At 43.6% G+C, this 27915-nt stretch overlaps 1 protein-coding gene across 1 annotated transcript; it reads right to left on the reverse strand.

Annotated features, from left to right (window-relative positions):
• Window positions 1-27915, reverse strand: TRMT10A (tRNA methyltransferase 10A). Its single transcript, XM_090031855.1, has 8 exons — window positions 27806-27915; window positions 25647-25938; window positions 23468-23630; window positions 21876-21947; window positions 21337-21411; window positions 20071-20220; window positions 16136-16241; window positions 1-3472 (listed from the first exon to the last, which is right to left on the reverse strand). The coding sequence occupies exons 2-8, from the start codon at window positions 25859-25861 to the stop codon at window positions 3303-3305; spliced, it is 951 nt and encodes a 316-aa protein (XP_089887981.1). The 5' UTR covers window positions 25862-25938; window positions 27806-27915; the 3' UTR covers window positions 1-3302.

Raw genomic sequence — 27915 nt, forward strand, 5'->3', positions numbered from 1 at the left:
GTCTTGGTACCAAAAGCTGGATGCTACCTAACATGGTAGCATCCAGCAGCCGTGTGTGTGGTAAACACTAAGAAATAAAAACCACACCACCAGGCATCAAGTACTTAACACTTACAAAAAAAAATATTATGCGTGTTGGGTGAAAGATATTTCATGGCTGACTTCCTTTCCACAGGGCTGTCAGACAGGACGTCCACAGTGGTGTCTTCATATGCTCCTGTAGTATAAAGAGCTCATTCGCAAGGTCTCTCCTTTATCACAGTCACTCGGTCTGTTTCTCTCTACGAGGTCTGCAGTAAAACCTAGTTTTAATCCTGGGTTTTCAAACAATCCAGTTTAAACTCCTTACTGTTCATCTGACATTATTGGGTGTCCTGGGTGTGTTTCCTACTTACTCAGCCATGCTCCCATTGGACTCCTTGAACCATCATATTTTCTTGGAGTCCTGCATGAGACATGGTGCAGTGCTGTTGTACAATAATGCTAGCCTCAGTGCCACTAACTCCAGGGCTCCTGAGAGACAGACAATGAAAGCCATGATGGGATCCCAGCTGTGATTCCAACAATCACATCTACTGCTATGCCACAAGTACGTGGCCAAAGGCATGATTTTGGGTTCCTCCTGCACTGCCATCATGCCTTATTGGCAGTGCAGGAGGCACTCAGGGTAATAATCCAGGGCTCCACCTGTGACCAGCAAGTAGCAAGACAGGTGCCCAATGGCTTGGAGCACCAGTCAGCTGATCAAAGGGCTCCACAGCTGGAAGCACTGATCAGTTGCTTGATGCTGACCATCCATTTGATTTAACGCACAATGGCAACTAGCCACAAAGTTATTATACAAGATGTGTGTAATAAATAAAAGAATAAACCACAACATTTTCATACATGAATGTATGGCCAGGTTACTACTAAAGATGTGATTAACTGGTTAATCATAAGTGTAATATCTACCAAAGCCCCAGGAGTATGGAGTCACAAACAGCCCAATTCTGGCTGTGCAGCAGCATTTAAAAAGACAGATGGCATATGGTCAACATGACTGCAGATCATAGAGGCCATCCAGATGCCCAGAGTGGTTGCTCCTGGTAGGGTGAAAAGAGTGAGAGATGGCAGGTGAGAGGACTGCCAAACTAGTGAGAATCAGAGATGTCCATACAAACATTAGTTCGCACTAACATAGTGTAGTCTCAAAAGAAGAAAAGAACAGAATATGCCAGTTAATGAATTCTAAGAACTAGGTCACACAGAGACAGGTCATTTCATTACAGTTAAATTTACTGCGAACTAAGCCAGCCTGGTAAGGCAAGCCCCACGACCCGTTGATGTGTTAGTGCAGTCAAAACCCAACAGGGGTGATGGATAAAAACACTAGAGAGAAAACTTGAAAAGGGAATTTTGTTATAAGTGATGGGAGCACGGAGGGAGGAGTGCATGCATGTGTAATAATACAGAAGTCTAAATTATTTGTTGGGGGGGTAGGCAGAGAAATCAGCAGATTTTAAAAAGTCATTCAGTACTCAGAATTTAAAAATCTGAATCCCTGTCTAACATGCACTGTTCATCAGTGAAGTTATAGGAGGTGGATTTTTTCTGTTAAAAAAAAGTATCTTTTACCTGCCACATAGCAAAAATGCTTAATTTATAAAACCATGAAATAAGGCTACCTTTAAGAGTGCTGCAATTAATTCTACATGTATAAATTATAGATACAATTTTTAACATTTGGAAATAGATATAAGAGCTTGACACAGAAAAGAAAAGAGTACACATGAGAAATACTTAGCAAACATCAGAGAAACTAGAAAATTCTTAGGGTCAGGTTTAATAGATGCTATATGCAGTGACACACAGTACCGCAGCATTAAAGCGTGTAATACTTTGTAGTTTTGCCATTTTACACATTTGTTAAGAGAGGAACTCAGTATTTAACTGCAGAATTACTTTGTTTATGCTATATATTTCTTTGGTTCCTTAAAACAAGCAAGATGGCTTTTGTCTAGTCTTATCCAGCTTCTGAGAGCTCTAGAGCATTCCAGACTTCAATATTTTAGCTGGGTAGTAAACTGCAGACAGTGCCTTATGGCACATGAAACTTCATCACAGTTAACTGGCAAATGACTGTGCTCCCGTTTATTTTTACTAAGTCACACAACCATTTCAAGTCAGTTTGTTGGCGATCTGTACAACTGCAAGTTACCTGTACATGTAAACATATTTTACTTCAACTCCCAATTAAACAGTGGAAACAGAAGGGAGGGCTGGAACCTGATGCAAAGCTGGTCATATTTATGTTGCCTGTTCAAATCCAGGTCAGAACTGACCAAAATTTACAACCATCCACATTATATTTGGAAAGTTACTGATTATAATCTAGCTCTCGGGATAAATGGCAAGATCCCAAAACTCATAAAAGGTAAAAGTGGCAGCCTTCTAAACCGTACAAGCAGAAGGGTCAGGAAAACAGCCTTGCACGTCTGAAAATGGTTTTCCATCTCCAGGGCTGTCTTTGCATCTTTTTTAAAGAGCAGGGAAGCCACTGCCAAAAAAAGCATGAGCAGAGATGCAAGTTCAAAAGGCCAGAGAAGTTTGACATCTTGTCACTAAAACACCTAGCAGACAATGTGATTAATAAAGCCCCACTGCCAGAAAACAGGATCCTCATTTTGTAGACAAGTATGCCAAGAGAGTAGTGGAGTGACTTGCTAAAGACAGCATTCTGGCTCCCAATGCTGTTCCCAAAGACTATAGAAATATGACTGCTTAGGGAAAAAAAGAAACCACAAAACAAACCCAAACTTCATTGCTATCTTTCCAATTATTCATACTTTGCAACAGGCACTATGGTATTGGGTTTGAGATTCCCTAAACCATTAACATTTGCTACTTCTACAGAGCTGGGATGGGTAAAAAAAAAAAGAGGGGTAATTCATATGCAATTATTACGAAAATGTTCATCATTATCTTCTGTCACAAGCTTCCAGAGAAGACAATACAACCACTCTGGACATATCAAATAACATTTTTAAAAGGAAAAAAATAAATATTAGCTTCCTTAGGAAACAAAATTAAATTCTGCTTTTGCTGTTAATTTAGTTTATAAAAAGCTACTAAAAACAAAAAAATTCCAAAAGGTAAAAATAACATTCATCCTTCTACACCCATTGTCCAAAAATGGCACTATGCCTAGCCACTTTAACAGTTACATAGCATTAATATGATAGATTGTTCAGATAATTCAAGTCCTGTTTTTACTCCTTATGCTACAGGTCTATTTTGTTCCTGCCCACTTTTTCCAAGGCCTAGTCACTGTCCAAGTCATCATCTTCAGCAGCTTCCTTCCCAAGCAGCAGGCATTTTGAGTCATCATTGGCTTCACCCAGTGGGACAGCTCCTTTCCGCTGTGGCAAGACACTGAAAAATGCTTCCTTCCAGTCTTTCTTCTCCAAGTATGCAAGGATGATCTCAAAAACTGCAAGACAGACCATAATCCATCCAACAATGAAGTAACTGAAATTCCTGACAGGGAAAGAAATTAATTCCTAAAGTATTCAAGCTTAGAAGTATATATTGGCTGTTACAGGAACTCACAACGCAGCTCTGCTTTTGCAGTAGGCTTAATTCTATTAAACGCCTCCCCTCTTCTCCCAAAGTAGCATGCACTGAAAGTGATTTAGACAAGCTGTACCAAGAGACTCCTACAAAAATATACTCACCGAGGCCCAAGATTCACGTGTGCTTTTTTCCTTTGCTAAAGGATGGTGATAGATAAATAGCTATCCAAAACAAAAACATTCAAGTCCTCTCTCCCCTCCCTAGAAAGGTCTTCACCATGCAAACACTGGAGAAGCAAGCATAACTGTTTTGTCATCATGATTTAGACACCCCCCAACCTCAGCTCCTCCCAAATCAAGCTAATGCATGCCCTAAATGCAACCTTCCCTGTAACACTTATTGCCCTGTGCAGAGAGCTGTAGTTAGCTATGTTAGTCTGAAATCAGACAGAAGGCAGAGCAGAGAAGCACCTTACACATTAAATGAATCAAAGATGTATAAACTTCTGGGAGCCAGAGTTCATTTCAGCAGATGCTTCTGTATCTCCAATTCAGTTAAGACTATAAGATGCATCTCTATCTGGCACAACTATTTTGGGCAACAGTTGTAACAACATAGCAATACACTTCCTGAATCAGAATCCAATCCAATCCCATGCTATCACAGGCAAGCAAAAATCAGATTGTCTTGATTTGGGATGGGGGGGGTCGGGGGTCGGGTCAGAACTGTAGGGTCAGAGGGTTGCCAAAAGAGAAAATGTGAAGACACATGTATGGAAAAGCCCTACAATGTGCGCACAACAACATAATGTAAAAATTCTTGAATAGACTCTTGAAAGAGGCAAATTTAACTTAGTAGTAGGAGGTGCAGGTTGGCTTAGAAAACATGGTAGTGGAAGACCTGTAAAAGACAAGAAGGACCATTAAGAATGGACGTACAGAAAGAGTCCAAATAATCAAAGGTAGCTGTGGGCAAGAAATCTCATTTGGGAACCAGTAAGGGGAAAAAAAGACTCAAAATGCGAAGATAGTGGAAATGCAAAATGCAGGTCCAAACTGGAAGGGAAAGAAGTGAACAGAAAGGAAGTGATGAAGACATCTTAAGCCACTTCTTCAAGTTAGTAGATGCTAGTAGAGGATTTACGAACACAAAACATGTAAGAAAAAGGAACACCATGCAAGCATAGGTTTAGAAATTATGGAAACCCCATTAGCAGGGAAGATACTTAGTTTTTAAACCAGGAAGAGATAGAACAGGAAGAAGAGGAAAGTTGAAAACAATTTCTTATTGGGTTACCAATTGTCCAATTCCAAATAGCCTGTCAAAATACCTTGTCGTACACCATGGCACCACTGGAGACGATTTAGTGTTCAAGTCTCCCAGGGACTGATGTTAATAATGTATTTCTTCCGAGTGGCTTTCCAGGTATCCTTGAATCTCTTTTTTTGCCTACTTCTAGAGTGGGGATCACCAATGAGTTTGGAGTGTAGGACCTATTTTGGGAGCTGGGTGCTGGCATCCTTATGACATGTCCTGTCCAACAGAGCTGGTGTCATATAAACATGGTTTCAATGCTAGCGGTGTTTGCTTGAGCCAGAATGCTGGCATTCATTCTTCCATCCTGTCAACCAACATGCAGGATTTCCCTTAGACCTTGCCAAGAGTAACTGTCACAGATTCACCCTCAAACCAAATTGTCTTTTGGGTGGGGAGTGGGGTCACTATGTGGCACGCATGGATGTTTTTCCAAATCAGATTTACTCCTATCATGTTTAGTCTCTCTTTGTAGCTAGCATGAAGATGAGTTTAGTTTTGCCATTTCCGTATCTGTGTGTACTATAATATTTGACATAAATGTACTTGTGTAATTTCATGATGCCACTTGAAGATAATCAATGAAGCATTTAGCACACAACCACAACACTGTGTGTCTGTGAACAGGGAAATCAGCTCCTCCATAGAAAAGAGATCTCACAGAGTTGACCCCCCACCTGGGCAGATCAGAGCTTCATGGAGAATTGTGGTGACTGATGAGAATGCTGGTGGTGGGTGCTGGTTGGAAGTGATTTAGGAAGATAGCTGTGGGCTATGTAGAGTCTTTTGGATTTCTCCCCAGTTGGGAGACCCTAGTTGCCAGGACTGGGGGGGTGGTGGTGGTGGAAGGAATATCAGCAGCAAGGCTAATTTCTAAGAATGCCAGCAGGTCTTTCAGAAGAGCGAAGCTGTAGCCACATGAGAATGTAAGACAGAAAAGCAAAATGAACAAAGTTATCTCCAAGCCTACAGACAGTTTTACTCATGTAATTCTTTTATCCTATGCAGTACATTATTTTGTTGTTCCGTCTCCTTACTGATTGACTCTGGAAAGAATAATTTCTGTCAGAACCCAGTGGGGTGGTCACGTGGGGCTGGCAGAGGCTCCCTCACTGCAGCTGCAGGGTCCAATATAAGGACCGTGGAGCTGAGGCTTGATGAATGAAGGCATTATTCCAGGACAGTCTGTTCCTTAGGACAAGTAGAAGCACAAAGGAGAAAAAAAAACTCTGGGGGTCCCCTGCTGATAGGGTTGCAACAGTAATGTTCCAAAGTTTTTGGGTGCTTCTGGTATGTCAATCAAGTTTCACACCCATACAACAGGGTAGGAATGACAACAGCCTGCTAGACAAGAAATCTGGTTTAGGACTCTGTGATTCATAGATTCATAGATTCATAGATGCTAGGGTCGGAAGGGACCTCAATAGATCATCGAGTCCGACCCCCTGCATAAGCAGGAAAGAGTGCTGGGCCTACATTACCCCAGCTAGATACACATCCAACCTTCTCTTGAATACCCCCAGGGTAGGGGAGAGCACCACCTCCCTTGGGAGCCCGTTCCAGACCTTGGCCACTCGAACTGTGAAGAAGTTCCTCCTAATATCCAATCTAAATCTGCTCTCCTCTAGCTTGTGGCCATTATTTCTTGTAACCCCCGGGGGCGCCTTGGTGAATAAATACTCACCAATTCCCTTCTGTGCCCCCCTGATGAACTTATAGGCAGCCACCAGGTCGCCTCTCAACCTTCTCTTGCGGAGGCTGAAAAGGTCCAGTTTCTCTAATCTCTCCTCGTAGGGCTTGGCCTGCAGGCCCTTAACCATACGAGTGGCCCTTCTCTGGACCCTCTCCAGGTTATCCGCATCCTTCTTGAAGTGCGGCGCCCAGAATTGCACGCAGTACTCCAGCTGCGGTCTGACCAGCGCCCGATAGAGGGGAAGTATCACCTCCTTGGACCTATTTGTCATGCATCTGCTGATGCACGATAAAGTGCCATTGGCTTTTCTGATGGTTTCGTCACACTGCCGGCTCATGTTCATCTTGGAGTCCACTAGGACTCCAAGATCCCTTTCCACTTCCGTGCCACCCAGCAGGTCATTTCCTAGGCTGTAGGTGTGCTGGACATTTTTCCTCCCTAGATGCAGCACTTTGCATTTCTTCTTGTTGAACTGCATTCTGTTGTTTTCTGCCCACTTGTCTAACCTGTCCAGGTCTGCTTGCAGCTGTTCCCTGCCCTCCAGCGTGTCCACTTCGCCCCATAGCTTAGTGTCATCTGCAAACTTGGACAGAGTACATTTCACCCCCTCGTCCAAGTCACTGATGAAGACATTAAAGAGTATCGGTCCAAGCACCGAGCCCTGCGGGACCCCACTGCCCACACTCTTCCAGGTCGAAACCGACCCATCCACCACAACTCTCTTGGTGCGACCCTCCAGCCAATTCTCCACCCACCGGACTGTGCAGTAATCCAAGTCACAGCCCCTTAACTTGTTCACCAGTATGGGGTGGGATACCGTATCAAAGGCCTTCCTGAAGTCCAAGTATACGACATCCACCCCTCCTCCTGCGTCGAGGCGTTTTGTGACCTGGTCATAAAAAGAGACTAGATTGGTCAGGCACGATCTACCTGCCACGAACCCGTGCTGGTTTCCCCTCAGCATAATTTGTCCTGCCGGGCTCTCACAAATGTGAGCCTTGATGATTTTCTCAAAGATTTTGCCAAGGATGGAGGTGAGACTGACTGGCCTATAGTTACCCGGGTCCTCCTTCCTCCCCTTCTTGAAAATGGGAACCACATTGGCCCTTTTCCAGTCCTCCGGGACTTGACCCGTGCGCCACGAGCATTCAAATATTCCCGCCAGTGGCTCTGCAATGATGTCGGCCAGTGCCTTCAGTACCCTCGGATGGAGCTCATCCGGGCCTGCCGACTTAAAGGCATCCAGTTCCTCCAAGTGACCCTGCACCACCTCAGGGTCCACGCATGGAAGTCTGGTGCCTTGCTGCTGCCTCCCTACACTCCCAGTGAGAGACTTGTCATGCCTCTCGCTTAGGAACACTGAGGCGAAGAACTCGTTGAGGAGTTCAGCCTTGTCCCCTCTGTCCGTCACCAATTGTTTCTGCCCATTTAGCAGGGGTCCTATTCCTCCCTGGGCCTTCCTTTTACTCCCTATATCTCTAAAAAACAATTTCTTATTGTCTTTTACTTGGGTTGCCATCCTCAGCTCCATGGTAGCTTTGGCCTGTCTAACTGCCTCCCTACAAGCACGAGCAGAAGAGGTATATTCCTCTTTGGTGATCTCTCCCTGTTTCCACTTTTTATGTGCTCCCCTTTTGGCCCTTAGTCTGCCCTGGATTTCTCTGGTCAGCCAGGGAAGCCTCCTGGCCCCTTTCCCTCTTTTACCTCGCACGGGGATCGTCTCGCTTTGTGCTCGAAGGATAGCTTCCTTAAGGCACAGCCACCCTTCTTGGGCTCCCATCATTTCAAAACTACTACTCTGCAGTGCATCCTTCACTAATCGCCTGAGTTCGCTGAAATCAGCTTTCCTAAAGTCCAGCACGTTCACCCTACTGGTTACCTTACCCACTCGACGCCTTATGTTGAATTGTACTTTTAGGTGATCACTGTCCCCCAGATGGCTACCGATCTGTAGGTCCCCTACTATGTCATCCCCCGTTGCCACTGTGGTTTCAGTGATGTCCAAAAGCAGCACTGGCAGATTTTATCTGGTGTTGGATATTGTTGTCTATATTTACTTTTTTGAGAAAGGTGGCTACCTAGTAGGGAAATGCTTCATATTCTTCATGGCACGCCCTCTAAATGTAACATTTGAGGGAAAACGGCTGGTTGGGGGCGGAGGGGAGATTAATATTCTTGGTTTCTGGGAAGTTGGCAGTAAGATCAAACTTTTCATAGGCATCAGAGAAGCTATCAAGAGTGACCTGGAGCTCTTCAAGCAAGTGGGCACACACAACAATGGTCAGTGTACTGAATATCCATAATGGAAGTGTTGGTTATCTTGGATTTGGAATGTAACCAGTTGATGCTAAATAGAGATTTCCATTCATGCAATACTAGGTGCTAATTCCAGATGGAAGTCTCTCAGCAGTGAGATGTGAAATAGCTATGATACAGATAGAAAAGAGTGTTGGTGCAATAACACACCCTTGCTTGACTCCAGTTCTAATAGTGGAGAGGTCTCTTTCCAAGCCATTGGGACAGCTGCTGTCATATCATGAATGAGTCTGACAATGGCAAATTTTGGCAAGCATCCAAATCTCATCAGGGTGTTCCATACGGCCTCTGTTGATTGACTGAAAGGCCTTAGTCAGGTCACTGAAAGCCATGTAAAGACCTCAGTATTGCTCACAGCACTTCTCTTGCAGCTGTTCTGCAACAAAGATCATACCTACTGTACCTCTGAGTGGTCTGAAGCTACATTGGGACTCAGGTAGAATCTCCTCAAAGAAGGAAGTGCATTTACTGAGAAGAGTATGGGAGATGATCTTCCCACCTATGGACAGGACTGCAATACCACAATAATCACAGCAATCTGATTCATCTTCTTTCCTGGATATGGTCATGATTCTGGCATCTCTCCAGTCACTATGAACCTGTTAATGTTTTCAGATTTTCATAACAGCAATGCATCGTTATGAGACAGAGCTTTTTTCCACCATGCTTATATATTTCAGCTAGTATTGTATTAGAAAACAACAAACCATGTGATCCTATCTATTTAATGGCTTTCAAGGCCCTCTGACAAGTTGGACCTGAAAGGTAGACCTTAATAGGGTGTTATGGAATGGCTTCAATGGTAACATCTTTGACATTAGGATTTATTTAGTATCTCTTAAAAGTGCTCCTTCCACCGTAAGTTGATGGTGGAGCTGTCTTTAAAGTGCGTTGTTCCATCCTTGGACCTCAGGGGAATGACACTGTGTGCCTGGCTCACAGAAAATTTTAGTTGTGCTGAAGAAACTATACAAGTCATGGCTGTTGGCAAACTTTTTAATCTCTTTTACAGAATAATAGAATAAATACAGACAATTACAGTTGGAAGGGACCTCAGAAGGTCATCTAGTGACAGCCTAACCCCCTGCTCAAAGCAGAACCATCCCCAATGAGGTCATTCCAGCCAAGGCTTTGTCAAGCAGGCCTTAAAAACCTTCAAGGATGGAGATTCCACTACTTGTCTTGGTAACCCATCCCAATGCTTCACCACCATCCAAGTCAGAAAGTTTTTCCTAATATGCAATCTAAACTTTCCTGAATACAATGTGAGACCATTGCTCCTTGTTCTGTCATCACTGAAAACACTAACTCCATCCACTTGGGAACCACCCTACAGGTAGTTCAAGGCCGCTAGCAAATCCCCGCTCAGTCTTCCCTTCTGCAGACTAAATAAATCCAGCTCCCTCAGCCTCTCCTCCGAAGTCATGTGCCCCAGCCCCCGAACCATTTTCACTGCCCTCCACTGGACTTTCTCCAACTCGTCCACATCCTTTCTGTAGTGAGTGCCCAAAACTGGACACAGTACTCCAGATGTGGCCTCACCAGTGCAGAATAGAGGGGAAGAATCACTTCCCTTGATCAGCTGGCAGCGCTCCTATTAATGTAGCCCAGTATGCTGTCAGTCTGTCCTTGTTGCCAGGAAGGCTATTGACTCATATCCAGCTTACTGTACACTGTAACCCTGTCTGCAGAGCTGCTGCTTAGCCAGTTTGTCCCAAGCCTATAGCAGTGCATGGGATTCTTCTGTCCTAAGTGCAGGACTTGGCACTTGTCCTTGTTGAACCTCATGAGATTTCTTTTGGCCCAATCCTCCAATTTGTTTGGGTCACACCGAATCCTATCTCCACCCCCAGCATACTGAACAAAACTGGCCCCAGGACCGACCCCTGAGGTACTCCACTTGATACTGCCTGCCAACTAGACCTCGAGCCACTGATCACTACCTGTTGAGCCCAATCCAGTCAGCTTTCTATCCACCTTATAATTGGTTTATCTAACCCATACTTCCTAAGTTTGCATGCAAGAATGTCAAAAGTCCTGGTCAAGTCAAGGTATATCATGTCCACTGCTTTCCCTGCATCCACAGAGCCAGTCATCTCATCCTAGATGATCAGGTTAGTCAGGAATGACTTGCCCTTGATGAATCCCTGCTGACTGTTTCTGATCAATTTCTCTTTCTCCAAGTGCTTAGAACTGGATTCCTTGAGGACCTGCTCTGTGATTTTTCCGGGGACTGAGGTGAGGCTGACTGGTCTGTAGTTCCCTGGATCCTCCTCCTTTCTTTTCTTAGAAATGGGCACTATATTTGCCCTTCTCCAATCATCTGGGTGCTCCCCTGATTGCCATGAGTTTTCAAGATAATGGTCAGCAGCTCTGAAATCATCAGCCAACTCCCTCAGCACCCTGCACCTGACTTTCGCTTTGTCCTCTCACCACTTGTTCTTTTGCTCTTGAATTTTCCTCTGGCTTTAATGTGGTGATAAATGTCTTGCGTCTTTTTGGAGTTGACAGCATTCTGCCAAGTTTCAAAGGCGCTCCTTTTTCTGTCTCCGAGAGCCTGAATTTCCCTATCATTTTCATTAGGCTGACTGATATTTCTTGGTGGAAAAGCCTAGAGTTTCTTCAAATGCCTTGTGGATGCCTTGCTTGAGGATCTCCCAGTGATCAGTGGTGTTGTAGTTTTTCACTGAGACATTGCTGGAGATGATTACTTTTAGCAGGGTTTTCATATTCAACCTCTTCCTTGGTTGTTTCTTTTGGTTACATCATTTTGGGGCAAAAGGAATGGACATTACTGAACTTATCAATGATCAATCCAGCAGTCAGGAGTCACTTTATCCTTTCAAGAGTCCAGTCTTTCCTCACCTTGAACCTCTCCACAATCTTACTTTTGGGAGTTCTACCACCTCTACTCTATCATTTTCTGTAGATTTGCCTTGCAAGTCATCAGTGGATATTCTCCTGAAGCAGGTGATGAAATAAAAGAAGAATTCTATTCTAAACTTGAGTAAGTCCTATCATCTGTCCCCAAAGAAGATAACGTAATTCTTCTTGGGGATTTCAGTGCTAGAGTGGGCAGGGACTCTGAGAACTATGGAAAGGAATACTTGGAATGGAAGTCTTGGGTTAAGTCAATTCAAATGGCAATCCTCTCCTGATTAAGTGTTCAGAACGTGATCTTATCATTACGCATTCCTTATTCTGCTGAAGCAACAAATAGGTGTCATGGATTCATCCCCCTTCAAAAAAAAACTAGTGCTTGTTTTACTGGGTCAGTGCTTGTTTAGTGCTATTTGTCCCTCAGGAAATGCACACCCCTGCATGTGTGCACTCATTAGGACACACCTCTGATATCCAAGATACTAATCACCATCTACTTCACTGATGCACAGACTGTGCTTTCTGAAAACACTGCAAAATTTACAGTCTCCTAAAGATGTAATAATATGATGATAGTAACAAACCAATTACCACAGAAGGTAGAATAGGTTGTATCCTGTTTTCTTCATCTTTATCTAGTCCTTGACTATTCCAAATGAACAATACTGTTGATAAAAGCAGTACAGGAATGCAGTGGTCGGGACAAAACAGTTCCATGAGCCTGATTTTGCTGATGATATTGCACCGGTGACAAACAAGACAAATCTACAGAAAATAATAGGATAGGGGTAGCAGAACTTCTAGAAGGAAGATTGTTGTGCTCAGCGTGAAGAAAGACTGGGATCCTGAAAGGAAAACTTCAACTTACACTGGCTCCTTACTTGCAAAACTGTATTACATAGGAAGCTTCATTAGTAGTGCTAGAGCATTTATGTCAGGCAACACCAAGGTTACTGAAACGCAAATAAACATTAACAAGGCTTGGTAAAATATGGAGATCCAGTATTAGCAATACAAGAACAAATATACTTTGGAACTAATTATACTTCAAATTTAATGGTGCAATTGCTGATCATCTCTATCTCTAGAGGGTGATAGTTCATTAAGATGCTCGGGACAACTATAATTCTGTTTAAAAGTTTATATTAGAGACTTTCCCACATCTAGCACTTCAGAAATTGGGTCAGAAAGGATAAGCAGAACTGGTCACCTTACAAACTAGACCTCAATACTATGCTGTGCCAATTTCAAGTTTGGTGCATATTGTAGGGGCATAAATTCCAAAGCCAAAACCAAATAGGCATTCGATTTTTCTATTACAAGGTAATAGCAACAAAGGCAACATATGTATATTTTAAAAGAAAAAAGAAAAAAACCGGACAGTAGTTTCATAGTTGGTAGGGTCAGAAGGGACCTGAGCAGACCAAGTCCAACCCCCTGCCATGGGCAGGAAAGAATGCTGGGGTCAAATAACCCCGGCAAGGTGATTATCTAGCCTCCTTTTAAAGATCCCCAGGGTAGGAGCAAGCACCATATCCCTTGGAAGTTGGTTCCAGATCCTAGCCACCCTGACTGTGAAGCAGTGCTTTCTAGTGTCCAGCCTGAATCTACTCTCAGTCAACTTATGGCCGTTATTCCTAGTTACTTCTGGTAGTGCTGAGGGGAACAGGCTCTCCCCCATTCCCCGCTCGTTCCCCTTGGTAAGTTTATAGATGGCCACCAGATCCCCTTTCAGCCTTCTCTTGCGAAGGCCGAACAGGTTCAGGTCCCATAGCCTCTCCTCATAGGGTCTTCCGTGCTGCCCCCGGATCATGTGAGTGGCCCTCTTCTGAACCCTCTCCATGCTGCCCACATCCCTCCTGAAGTGCAGCTCCCAGAACTGGACGCAGTACTCCAGCTGTGGCCTGACCAGGGTCACATAGAGGGGGAGGATCACCTCCTTGGACCTGCTTACGATGCATCTGTGGACGTATGACAAGGTGCGGTTGGTCCTACTGACTGTGTCCTCACGTTGGCGGCCCATGTTCATCTTGGAATCAATGATAACTCCAAGGTCCTTTTCTGCCTCTGTGCTGACGAGAAGGGAGTTCCCTAGCCTGTAGGTATGCTGCTGCTTCTTCCTCCCCATGTGCATCACCTTGTACTTGCTGGTGTTGAAACCCATCCTATTCTCATCCACCCACCCTTGTAACCTGTCCAAGTCTAGCTGTAGCCTGTCCCTCTCTTCTGACATGTCCACTTCTCCCCACATCTTAGTTTCATGTGCAAACTTGAACAAGGTGCTTTTCACCCCCTTGTCCAAGTCACTGATGAAGATGTTGAACAGTGCAGGCCCAAGGACCGAGCCCTGTGGAACTCCACTGTCCACATCCCTCCAGGTCAAAAATGACCCGCCCACCTGTATATCAAAGATCAATGAAAAAGTAATTCGCTACCTGCACATGCATGCACACAAGAATTCTACAGAGGGTTTTTTTTCCTTATATCCAGTAATGACTTACTTGTAAGTAATCCTATTGAAAGTGGACCTTATATCAAGGTTAGAATGTGTAAGAGACTAAAGTAAGTTTCCTGGCTTTTCTGCTTAAAATCCTCAACTAAGATTTTTTAACTTTAACTACTGTATGCGATTAGTTCATGTCAACTTTTGCCCTAAAAATCTTTAAGAAAACATCCATCAAAAATTTCATTGTACATGTACCTACATCACAAGGACACTAACATTTCAACATAAGCTGGATACCCAAGTACCTTAAAATGTGGCCCTAAGCATCTTGTACAAGATCACTTAGTGAATCAGTGGGAAAGTCAGATTATAACTCTGTTTACTAAGCCTAGTACTCAATCTAGTCAAAGACAGCTTCTCAAAACTTCAACACTAGAGGTCAGCATGCAATTGCTACACAACGTCCTACCTAAACAGAAGAAGCTAGTATTCTATAGCTTTAAATGGATAATATGACAATGTTGTCCAACTTCTAAGTGGCTGGGGGCTACATGCCCCACGGGTTGCATTAGTGGGGCCCACATACCACACAGACGATACCAGTATGGGTCATGTACCCCTGGGCTGCATACCACATGGATGCCCCTCCCTCCGCTGCATTGTGCACCTACGTGGCCAGCCTCCCCCATCGATTGCACTACATGCCTACCTGGGTGCCTCCCTCCCATGCCCTTGACTCTGTAATGTGTGGACCTGGCCCCACCTGCACTATGCTGTGCCATACTGCACTGTCCTCTGGGGCAGGCATAGAACACAGAACCTAGAGGAGGGAGAAGCCTGGACACTGGCAATAACAGCTGGAGCAACAGGGGGTGGGGGGGTAGCAGCCAAAGTTGTGGGCCCCAGGCTCCAGCCAACTTCTTTGTGGGCTGCACATGGCCTGCCAGTTGAACAGCCCTTACATACGAAACACTGTTCTCAACTTTGTAGTTGATAATTAAAGCTAAAAGACCACTGTGTGCACAATGTTTCAAGTATGTGGAGTTTAGTTAAGATTAGTGATGGGAGATTCAGTGTTAGAGTTGGTTCTCCACTGCTTAAATATATAATGCTTCCATGTAATTGTGCCTATTAGCAACATTTTCTGACATTGTTGGGGGAGCATTTTTACCACCAAAAGAAAGGTCAGATGATAAAACCAAGGTTGGGAAAGTTTAAATAAAACAACACAAAACAGAAGAAATCCATGGGGAGGGGAAGACTCATATGATAGCATAACTAGACAAATCAAAGTAGGACTGAGAAACAACCATGCTGTGTAGGCTTATACTTAAACAAACCAAATTAAAGAGATGCCAGATGTCAAAGCACAGAGAAACAGCATAATTAAGTTTAGTACAGTCGTCAACTTAAATGTACGTGTAACTACAATGTACAAAGAAACTATGTACATATTCTTGCAGCTCTTGCTAAATGCATTTAGGAGCAACCCAAATTCTGTAGCTCTCAAGTAACTAATGAACAATAAAGATTGTCAGACAGGGACAGAAACTGATCCTCTAATTTTTTCAAAGAAAACAGAAACCCATTGGACAAATCCCAATATTTTAATAATTAGTTAAATTTTCTAGAATGTCTGGAAAGCTGAACAATTACCCATTATAGGCCAAAATTTCAAAAACTACATGCTTTCTATGGGAAACGTTAAAGGAACTTGCACTCTTAATGGACTTAGATACTTTTGAAGATTCCACCTTAAAACCTTACCATCTCAAAAACACGAGAAGATGACTGGGCCAACTATTACCTCCTAGAGAGAGCCACTTTGTTTAAGAGATCCAAATAGGTGAAAATAAAGATTAGGTCTCTATGTGCTGGCTTGCTTTTGAAGAGTCATATTTTAATTTGCATTTTACAACCTCATGACTTACCATGGTTAACTGCCAACACTTTCCGGGTGTTCATTTTCACAAAATTTCCAAGAGGGAGCTGCGCATGATTAATTCCCTCCTCTAGTGCTTTTCTGTAAGTGATCCCCTACAGTGAAGATACCAAAAATAATAATTAACAGAGATTACCTTCTTTTCTTCTTGTCACTAGGAAGGAAACAGAAAACATTACCAACACTTTAATCAGCACAGCTGTTGCAAGCAATGCCATATACTTAAAAAGGGTATAGACATCTGGACAAAACTATGCATTCTTCAAAGATGTTCTTTGAAACTACATTAAGTACTGATATGTCACATGGTCACACTCAGAGCTGTAACAAGCAGGATTTGCATCCTGGGCAAATGCATGGGTTCTGAAAGGATGAGGGGAATCACACGCAGATTCTGAGAGCAGCAGTGGGGCAGGTGCAGGAGTCCAAAACAGTCCCTAGAGGCTCTGTTGCTGCAGCCATGTGCGCTACCTGCCCTAGCTCTTGCTCATACACCAACTTTCACTCCTGCAAGAACTACACTGTGGGGCTGCAGGTGCACAGACTCCATCAGTGTGGAGGATGATTCTGGCACCCAAATTGGTGTCTACCACTAGTGCCCCTCTTATCCATCCCTAATTATTAGAGGTACGCCAATACATCAGTCGGATATCAGATCGGTACCAATATAAAGAAAATTAACTGTGCTGTAAATTGGCCTGAAGTGGCCAATAAATATCCGTCTGCGCGTGCAGCCGCAGCGCAGCACTCAGGCAGCAAGAAGCAGAGCCCAGCTGCATGCAGCTGGTAAGACTGTTGTGGTGGAAGGGGTGTGGGGGGCAGATCAATTCCCCACGCAGTGAGGGAGGGGGCAAGGAGGGTGGAGCTGTAGCTTGCTGGGGGGATGGGTGCGTGGCTCCTCCCACTGTGTGCACTCTGGGAGGGCATGGGGGGGCATGTGCCACCAGATCTGCGTGAGGTGGGGTGGGCAAGCTATAGCCGCAGGCTGGAGCCAGGGCTGTGCTGGGCTCCTCTTGGCTGGGGCAGGCAGCAGCAGTGCTGGGAGGGGGCTACAGAGGGGGCTGCAGCCAACCCAAATTTCATCACAGCCCTGCTCCCAGCACTGCCACTGCACACCTGGCACACCTCGGCTCTTCCCAGTGCATGGGTTGAGCTGGGGCTGTGCTTGGCAGGTAGTGATGCTGGGAGTGAAACTATGGTGAAATCTGGGGTGGCTGCAGCCCACCCCCCAATGCCACCACCTGTCCTGAACCCAGCTCCTGCTGAAAAGAGCCTGGCACAACTCTGGCTCCAGCCTGCTCGCCTCACGCAGATCTGGGATGCACATGCCCCTCCCCATGTATGCGCAGCTACAGGAGCTCCCCCTCCAATGGGCCACAGCTCTGTCACGTGCCTGCTCCACCCCTTAAGTGATTAAAAAAATCATTTAAACCTCTCATGCTTTCATGTTTTCTGGAAAAACTGAAAATTGATAAAGTGTGACACAGGTAGTTGAAGCTCTGATTTATTTCTCTCAGTCTTTCGCAGCAATTGCTAGACTGTGAAAAATTATGCAAGGCAGAATTATTCGTTTTTAAATGTCATGTATATAATTATTACATAGCTCAAAGGAAATAGCTTGGGTCACTACTTTATCCAAAGGAAAGCATTCTTAAGAGTTCTCTAACCTTTACATGGCATTCCCAGCGACACACCAGTTCCACACAGTGTGACTCCATGTCCAGGTGTGGAAATAGAGTCTAAATGCAAGTGTGCTCCTTAACTAAGTCACAGTAACAAGCAAAGTTATTTAAAACAGTACAGCCAAGATCCAAGTGCTGTTCTGTGCCTGTATTATGATATACATTTGTGAAAATCTGTGTACAGGCATGCATATAACTGCATACACAGGAGATCCAAGACAGCTATTAAAAAACCTGGCCCTCAGCAACATAGAAATGGAATTTAAAATATAAGTATGGTAATAAGCAGGATGAAATTGAAGAATGCCTATACACTTGGTCTGATGCATTCTGTTTAGAAAAGAATTCTAATTGGAATGCTCCAGCATGCTGGAGAGTCTCATGTATTCAGCATCCCACATTTCAAAATGGCAGCGGGGGCATTTTAACTAAAGCTTGTCAAATACGCTTCAGTTAAAGCACCCCTGCCACCATTTTGAAATGCAGGATGCTGAATACAAAAGTGACTGTGGGTGTTTTAATTACAGCAGCTCCTGAAAGCTGCTCTAATTAACCCCCATTTCCCCACCACATGTATAGGCACCCAGACCATCTTTAAAAACAAACAAACAAACAAACAAACAAACAACACCAATGAGTCTTTGGTTTCTGTGGTCTGTGGTATCTATAATCATTAAAGCCACAACGTTGTGATTTACTGCACAAAAACTGGATAATGAAGTATTTCTCTATTTGCTAGTTTGCAGATGTACAACAACAATATTGTTGTTGTACCCATCTTCAAAAAAGGCAGGAAGGAGGACCCGGGAAACTATAGGCCGGTTAGTCTTACCTCGATCCTAGGCAAGCTGTTTGAGAAAATTATGCTGGCACACATCCAGGAGGGGCCAGCAGGGCACTGCATGCTTAGGAGCAACCAACACGGGTTCATTAGTGGCAGGTCCTGTCAGACCAACCTGGTGGCCTTTTATGATCAGATCACCAGATCATTAGATGCAGAGGTAGCAGTGAATATAGTCTTCCTGGACTTCCAGAAGGCTTTTGACACTGTCTCTCACCCCGTTCTCATTAAGAAACTGGGGGGCTGTGGTGTAGACACCCACACAGTCAAATGGGTCACCAACTGGCTGGAGGGCCGCACCCAGAGGGTGGTAGTAGATGGGTCCTTCTCAACCTGGAAGGACGTGGGCAGTGGGGTTCTGCAGGGCTTGGTCCTCGCGCCCGCACTGTTCAACATCTTGGCCTGCACTATTCAACATCTTCATCAGTGATTTGGACGAGGGGGTAAAAAGCACCCTGTTCAAATTTGCTGATGACACTAAGATGTGGGGGGACGTGGGCACACTGGAAGGATGCAACAGGCTACAATCAGACCTAGACAGGTTACAAGGGTGGGCGGATGAGAATAGGATGGGTTTCATCACAGACAAGTGCAAGGTGATGCACCTCGGGAGGAACAACCAGCACCATACTACAGGTTAGGCAACTCCCCTCTTGTCAGCACGGAGGTGGAAAAGGATCTTGGGGTCATCATTGACTCCAAGATGAACATGGGCCGGCAGTGTGGAGAGGCAGTCAGGAAGGCCAACTGCACCCTGTCATGCATCCACAAATGCATCTCGAGCAGGTCCAAAGAGGTGATCCTCCCCCTCTATGCGGCACTGGTCAGGCCGCAGCTGGAGTACTGCATCCAGTTCTGGGAGCCGCACTTCAGGAGGGATGTGGACAGCATGGAGTGGGTCCAGAGGAGGGCCACTCACATGATCAAGGGGCAGCAGGGCAAGCCCCATGAGGAGAGGCTACGGGACCTGAACCTGTTCAGCCTCCAAAAGAGAAGGCTGAGGGCGGATCTAGTGGCCTGTTATAAACTAGTCAGGGGGGGATCAGCAGGCATTGGGGGAGTCACTGTTCCCCCAAGCACTGCCAGGAGTGACCAGGAATAACGGTCACAAGCTGGCAGAGGGAAGGTTTAGGTTAGATATCAGGAGGCGCTACTTCACGGTCAGGGCGGCTAGGGTCTGGAACCAGCTTCCAAGTGGTGCAGGCTCCTACCCTCGGGGGTTTTAAGAGGAGGTTAGATGAACATCTTGCTGGGGTCATTTGACCCCAGTATTCTTTCCTGCCATGGCAGGGGGTTGGACTAGATGATCTGCTCAGGTCCCTTCCGACCCTAGAAACTATGAAACTATTGTATGCAATACTGCAAATAAATAAATAAGATACAGACACAGAAAACATCTACCTTGTGGTGATTGTGATCCACCAGCCCTCCAATCACGTAGGCTTTGGTTTCATCCAGTTCATTCAGTATATTAGGGGAATCTGAAGTAAGATACATCAAGTCTTCTTTCTTCATCAGTTCACTATAGTGCTCTGACCTAATGTGGATATCCTTTAAGACAAACAGAAGTTCCAAGCTGCATACAACTGAACACTGTACAGGCTTTTAATATAGTCAAGCATTAGATATAGCTAAAAAATGTATAGATGCAAGCTGTCAGTTACTGAACTAGCAAGATGGCACTGGTGCAGTATCAGTGGAATAGTGTATTAGCCAGTCCACAGAGTGTTTTTCTCCCTCACATCCCTGTTTACACTGCACTATACCACTAAAGCTTAGTATTTACCAAGTCCCCATCCCACCATTACTGGCCCAGCTTTCAAACAGTAGCTTGCAAATAGGTGCCAGTTAGCTTTCTGGCACCCATATAAAATTACAAGAGGCAAGGTTGATCTCTTATGATTCTCCCTGGAAACTTATATAAGCCCCTGAACACCAACATCTTACCCAAATTTTTATTTTCATAAATGGAAGTCAGAATAAAGTGTTCAGCTCTTGTCCCTTGCTTGGCAGGACAGGTTTTGGCTGTAGCTACAGAAAAGCAGTCATAAGACCTTGCTGCTCTATAACAACTTACACACAGAAAGTTCTGGCTGGGTTGCCAGGTTATTGGGATGTTTACCACATGAATACTGGTTTAGTTTAAGAGGACTGTAAGGAAAAACAAGAAGAAAAGATAAAAAAATGGCCTAAGATAACCAACTTTTCCACAAATACTTGAGATACCGGGGATATCAGGGATTTTAAATAGTCTCTCTTTCAAGAATAGTAAGCTTTTGGTGGATCGACTAAGGGTCAGCATCTGCCTGAAGGTTTCTGGGAAAAAAAAGTCTTATCAAACCTACCATTCAGTGGATGGTAATCTTTCATAAAGTTGATGCAGTTTTATCCTCTCCCTTTAACTACTTTACTTTCTTTCTACTATACAAGTAACACTTCTGCTTTAAAAAAAATAAAAAGGTTGTCACTGTAGACCACTGTTCAGAACTGAGGTGTATATTAAGTCAGTAAATGCCTATCCTTAAATAGGCTAAGCTGTAGCTTGAACTAGCTATTACTTTTATGAAGCAAAATTCATTCAAAATAATTAAAATCCATTAAGACTTAAGTTATTATTTCTAACAACACCTCTGATGTATTAATAAACACTTGAAAAAATGTTATTACCTTCCAGTTGACCCATCCTTTGTCATTTTCATTCATATTGTTTTTCAACTGACCACCATGGCTGGTCAAGTAAAACTTGGAAGAGAATAAAAGAAAAATAGTGCATAAAGTCCAAATTCCATATGCTGCCATGTTTTCCTAAAAAATGTCTCTCCTTCTGAAGGGTTACGTCAAACCCTTACTGATGTCAGTAAGACTATTCTTTGAACAAGCAGTTAAAGGTACAAGGGCAAAAGCTTTTATTTTCGTTTTGTCCTTGCGCTGCAGATAGAAAACTAAGCATTAGTAAGTTGCTTAGAAAAGTATACAAGCATCTGGCAGTCCTTACAGTAAAAAAAAAAAAAAAAAAAAAAATCACATGCTCCTTCATGTATCTAGGCATGTTTACTGAGCTTATTACCAGGAGGATTATTTTTGTAGTAAATAGAAATATGAAAAAGACAGTGTTCTAAGTTAATTGTTCACCTGTTGGGGCAAGGGTTGCCTCTTGCATGTTCAGAGCACAGGAAGTGCTTACATGCATTATGTGTTGTACATACCTGTACAGGATGCAAAGCTTTGCGGTTTTCTGCATAACATCTCTGAATTTGCTTGTGAAGCTTCTTGACATCCTGCAGATAACACAATTATACAGTCTCCCTCAGATAGATCACCACAAAATACTTTACAAGAATCAGTCAGAGGCTAGAGAGAGAAAAAGGAAGCTTTTAAGCGGCAAAACAGGTTCTTGGTTGGGAGAAAAATCGGAATCTTAGAAAGGAAGAAAAAGAAACAGAAAAAGAAAAAAAAAAGTAAAAGTTGCTGTGAGCAAATCACACAAATTTCTGTGGCTTCTTAAGATCACATTCTTTAGTCAGCTTTAATCACATGTTGATTTAGAACAATGTGAAGCAAATGCAAGACTCAACTTATTCCCAGGAATAGAACATATTTCTACCATGCATATTTTAACTGTAACATTCTTTCACCCACAAAAACCTAAGGTATTTCTACATTACATTTTTTAGGACAACCTGAAGCATCCATAAATAATTTGAAAAATTTATTTTCACTTCTCCATCACTCCCCCATGAAAACCTAGATAGTTTGTATTTAGCATGACTCTAGAAATCATTACTTTGTTAGCCAATAACACATTCCATTTAGGACTTCAGAGTGTCAAACCAGCAGTTTCAATTTTGTCCAGGAACTTACTACGTAACTAGTGTCACTGACTATTAACACTGAGCGCTCTGACTCAACAAGCTGCCAGATACATTCTGCACTAACTCCAGTTTAAGAGGCCTTGCTGTATAGCTGCACATAAAAAACGTCACAGCAGGCTAGTCCTGAGGGCCTAAAAATGAGAGCTTTTATAGAAAAACTTAAATCAGAAAGAAAAGGTACTACCTTCAAGTAGACAGAGAAAAACTTGCACATTTAGGTCCAGTTCTTAATTCACTACTAGACCTATGTCTAATACATCTTTAGTTTGTGAATCTGGCCCACTTAGCCAAACACAGTTCCTTGACCTTCTGATTACTGACCACCCTCCTCCCAATCCACCTTATTCCAGTCATTTCTGGGTTAACCAGAAGTCATCTTGATTTTAGCTATCCTCACATTCATAAAAAAACAAATCAATTTATTTGGTCCACTTCACCAGCTACCTCTGAAGCAGTTGAAACAGATGTGAGCATCATCATGGCTGACTATGTTGCAACCCATGGGCCCCTGTGAACTCTGCTAGGGGCAGCAAGAACTCCTTGAGCAGGAGGCCTAACAAAATGAGCCTTTGTAGTACCTGTAGAATGAGCTCCCAGAGAACACGAATGGCCTGGAATTTAATGGTTGACATGATGTACATATTACATAAAACAGAAGTAGTTTGTGTTCTCAGATGCAGTCAATTTACAGGACCATGTCTCCACAAAAGTAGCTGCATTTCTAGCAAGTTTGGACAGAAGCATCTTTTGAAGCCTCAACATTTAAGCAGCTAACATACATGCTAATGTATGAATTCATGTTGTATAGCAAACATTATTCTTGGGCAGAAAAAAATTGAAAGAACTGTCCCCACTCTCAGATCATGCCAACAGTAGTACCAGAAAATGCCTAAGATTTTTGCTTTCAATAGCAAAATTTAGTTTACCTTTAATACCATTAGACTGTCAAAACTGCAGTCTACAATAAGGCGAAGGTTGCTAGGAACAATATCCCGACGCATACGCTTTCTGTCACTCCCTTCATTGTTAGATTCTGGTTGAGACTGACGTTCTAGTTTTCTTTTCTGGCGCTTTTCTTTTCGCTTCTGCCTAAAAAAAGTAGTAAAAAAAATAGTCAGCTGTTCTATATGCTACAGCTCCTGGGAGATAAAAATATACTTGAAGAAGTTAAGGAAGAACATGGAGCTGTCCCACTGTCCTATCTAGTAGGGTAGCCCACCATAATGCTTAGCAAAGGGGACAGCTTGAAATGCAACTGCAAGTAGACCCCCATCTTTCTTTGTAAAGTCATGGGTATATTTATGGCACTAAGTTGTTTGGGTTAGAATCTACTAACTCGATGGAAAGAAGCTCTTCCATTTCAAAGGGATCAGAATCAGGTCATATATGCAAAAAGGAGTAGGAATACCACAGCTGAAAGAAACCACTCGTTTTCAAATTGTTTCTCTCTCTTTAAAATATGCCTGTTTAAACTAAAATCTGAAATGTTAGCACCTAAACTTATTATAATCTTTAAAAATCAATAAGCCTTACAGGGTACATGTTTTTCTATATCAGAAAAGAATGAGAAGAAATTACTAATTTTGAGGTCAAGTTTTATACAATAGATCCTGTAACGTATGAAGGGTTTGATGTGATGGGTGTTCTGCTACTGGGTGCAAGAGCCAGGCAAAGACACCACAGGCAGGTTACACCATCACGAATTTGTCAAGGTCATCCACAGGGCACATCCAGAAGTCTGATTTGATGCAAATTATGAGCAAAAAGCAAATTATTTAGTAAATAAGAAAAATATCATTCATCATTTTCTTATGTTTTGAAAATGCAACATGAATAAGAATCTGAAAATATTAAACTACAGCAGTTTTTAAATAAACCTATGTCACAGGTAACAAAAAGATATACAGCCAAAGCTGCTTAAGACATCCACAATTAAGGCAGCAAGCTCTTTAACTCAAGAAAATGGTGCAAACCACTTCCTATCTTCCACTAACCAAATACTGAAGGCACTGTCTAAGCCATGTTAAAGTGTGGCGGCTCATCAGTGCAGACACAGCATGTGCTTACCTTACAGAGCAATAACTGGGTCAGTTACAACATTGACAGGCTCAGCTAATCATTCAGCTGTTAATCACTTTCACGCTTGTTAACAGCAGGCTTGAAAGGGAGAGCTTCTGGTCTGTGTCATGGCTGCTATTAGCACAAAACTAACATCAGCCACAAACGTGACAAGTTGTTATTTTCAGCACTTATTCCAGTCATGTCTGCTGCTGCAGCCATATAGCCAGCATTGCAGCACAGTGCTCACAGGCCATAAGGTTTTAAACCCCTGTATGAATAACCAAGCAGAGAGCTGTCTGTCAAGTAGACCTGCTATTACTGACTCAGACTGTACCAAATATAGTTTAAAAGGTCTGCTTTGTAACTGCTACACTATGTAAGTTTACTACATAAACCAACAAGGACACATCTTTCACTAACACTTAAGAAGCTCGTTCCAAACAGCTGCTGTCTGGGAAATTATTCTTTGGTGTACAGCTAACATTTGGAGAAATCAAAAGCAGCCCTATTCTTCAATCCCTTTCTCTGCAGAACATTGTAGAAAGAGTGTGAAAACTTACCACTAGGGTCTTATTTTGAAAGACCACGAGCCACCCAGCAGCATTGTTTTGTATTGTCAGAGAGGAAATCTGCCACTGATGTTTGGTTTTCATTGATTAGTCAAGCAGGGCTAACAGCCAGCACATGCATTGCTGGTTCATATAGAAGTAACAATGAACATTACTTCTCCAAGGCAACTATTTTGGCCAATTAGGGAAAAGATTCACAGGTTCTGAAAGGCACCCCCCTCTTGGCTTTCATGGCAAGTTGAGAAACAGTTGCTGCACCACAGGCCTATTGGGAGTGAGGAAGATGCTCATCAAAAGTTCCTTGATCCTCAGATAGGACAGCTGAGGACTTATCCCATGCTTCGTTTGTTCAAACACTGACTTAAATTCTGGGGGGTTTTTTTTGCTGTACACAGCATTTATGCACAAGTTCTGCTTCCCATACCTAGTTATTTTTGGAATTCACCATGTAGAAGAGTCACAGTTCGAACCGTACCTACGCATGTCTCTCTGTTCTTCCCACTGTTTCTGTTTCAATAGCTTCTTCCTTTGTCTCTTCGACATAGTTTCAACACACTCTGTCTTGTCTGGTCCCGAGTCCTCTCTTTCAATTTGCTTATCATCTGAGTTCACCTTTTCCCCTGTGTCAGGAACTGTGGGCTCCAGATCCTCTGTTGGCCCTTCTGCATTTTCTGTTGGTATTTCTGACATTTTTTTTCTAATGGTTTTTCCTGAATCTTTTCTTAAGAATTAGGATGTTTCATGAAAAGTCTCTCTCAAGACTGCCACTAAGAAAAAAGAATGCTGGATGTTACAGAAATACTGAGAAGCTTACTACAAATCAGTAGCATTTTAAACCTATTATAAATGCATATTGAAACAAAAACATTAGACAGATTTTTACTCAGTGCCTTGGCAAGAAAACAATTAACAGAAAACATAGTAGACATCATTACTGCAGCATTCAGTATACTCCAAAAAATTCAGTGATGCCATCTGGAGCTAACCAACAGCATATTTTAAGAAGGGGGGGAGGGCAGATCAAACTGAGTTATGACTCAGCTTATAGTAATTTTCTAGGTATCTAGATCAGTTGAATAGTATCCCTATGTCCATGTGGGGGAAATAAGAAACCATGGAAGAACTAAAATTGCAAAAAGGTGGCTCAGGTTGTTCAGGGATTTTTTGAACAGAGTTCTCTACTGTTTAAAGATAGGCTATTTAATGCAGATCTCACAAAACCAACATTTGCAATAAACTAGGAGTTTGGACCCTTCACGTTAAAAATAGAGGAGAGAGTATTACAAGGAGCTGCCTCTAGCTACTTTTCCAAAGGCTCCGAGTCAGTTTTGGGGTGAGGGCACAGTGTTCAATTCTGGTGACATATTTTTACTTCCTCCCTCCTCTACTGATTTCTAAACAAATATTCCCTTCTTCCTTACTCCCTCTTCTGCTGCTACACAGAAAGGGAACTACACTGGTATGAGGAAAAAGATGCCACTGCTGCTATGCAAGCAAAGTGCCAGCAAGTGCAACAAGAAAACGCTGCAACACAAAAGTCAGTGCTTTGCTCAGCCTTCTAATTCCAGTAACTTTAAATGTCACTGATAACAGTGAAAAGTCATTTGTTGCCTCAAACAGGTGGTGTCCCTTTAGGGACAATTTTTGTACCTTCCCACTTTTAGCAACCTGTATGGGAGCGTTCAGGATACAAGGAACCAGGGTGGACTGGGCAAGGCAGGGAGGAACAACCAGTCCATCCCATCACAAAGCACCCCAGCTGCAGAGCTGCCCTGGACGTGACAGCGATGGCCCCCTTGTTCTTTCGGGAGAACCAGGGCTGGGGCAGCTCCTTAAAACTGGGACAGTCTATGCATGTCCCAAATTCAAATATGAAATATGAATTTTCATTTCTCCCTAGGGAACTTTTCCAATCTCTGCTCTCTCCTATTCCTGATGATGGGCTAGTATGCTCAAATGCTTGCAAATAAAGCAAGGAATTTGTTTGCAACTATCTAGCTGGTTTAATAGACCAGTGGTCTCCAAAATGGGGTGCGTGCACCCCACAGGGTGCACAAGACTATCCATTGGGGTGTGGGAAGAAAATATTAGAACTTCTATTTATATTTATTTTGTATCTACAAAAATAAGAAATTAACCTTTACTAATATTTAATATACGGATTGACACTGGCGCCCTCACTTGGTCTGTATGTCAAACAAATAAATATACATATATTGGGGGTGTGTGCTCAAAAATTTTTTACTGATGGGGGTGCGCAATCAAAAAATTTTGGAGACCACTGTAATAGAACATATCATCTCTTCCACGAGTTTTGATTCCCAAGTTCAAAGCCACGTGCACCTCTTGGGGCGGGGCGGAGAGGGGGAAGGGAGGAGCCCCCAGTCAGCGCTGCGTTTCCGCACCAGCACTCGGAGAAACCGAGGGTCGCCATTCCGCCAGGCACCGGCACGAGCGAGCCGCACAGGTCCCGCCGCTGCCGGATCCCCGCAGGCAGGCCCGAGAGACCCTTTATGGCGCGGCCGGTTACACACATAGCGTGACACACTGGAGACTCCGCTGCACTACTCTGCACTGCCCCCCTGCTGGACCCGGCTGCCCGCCCGCAACCCACTCCCTCCCTCCCTCACTCACCGGCGCGTGGCTCCACCAAGACTCCAAGTCCCGGCGACGACACGGGCTAATGTCGTCATCGCTTTGCGCCGCAAGCGAAAGGCGGGGCCAGCACGCAAAGGCTACAACCC

Source organism: Crocodylus siamensis, chromosome 2 (assembly GCF_052110815.1).
Source record: "Crocodylus siamensis isolate JL-2025a chromosome 2, ASM5211081v1, whole genome shotgun sequence".
Taxonomy (NCBI): domain Eukaryota; kingdom Metazoa; phylum Chordata; order Crocodylia; family Crocodylidae; genus Crocodylus; species Crocodylus siamensis.

Excerpts from the sequence above, each read along its gene's own strand:
- TRMT10A (XM_090031855.1), bottom strand. The coding sequence starts at position 25,861 with ATGTCAGAAATACCAACAGAAAATGCAGAAGGGCCAACAGAGGATCTG. Across the intron at positions 23,631-25,646 it reads GAACAGAGAGACATGCGTAG|GCAGAAGCGAAAAGAAAAGC; the intron begins GTACGGTTCGAA and ends TACTTTTTTTAG. Across the intron at positions 21,948-23,467 it reads ACAGTCTAATGGTATTAAAG|GATGTCAAGAAGCTTCACAA; the intron begins GTAAACTAAATT and ends TGTTATCTGCAG.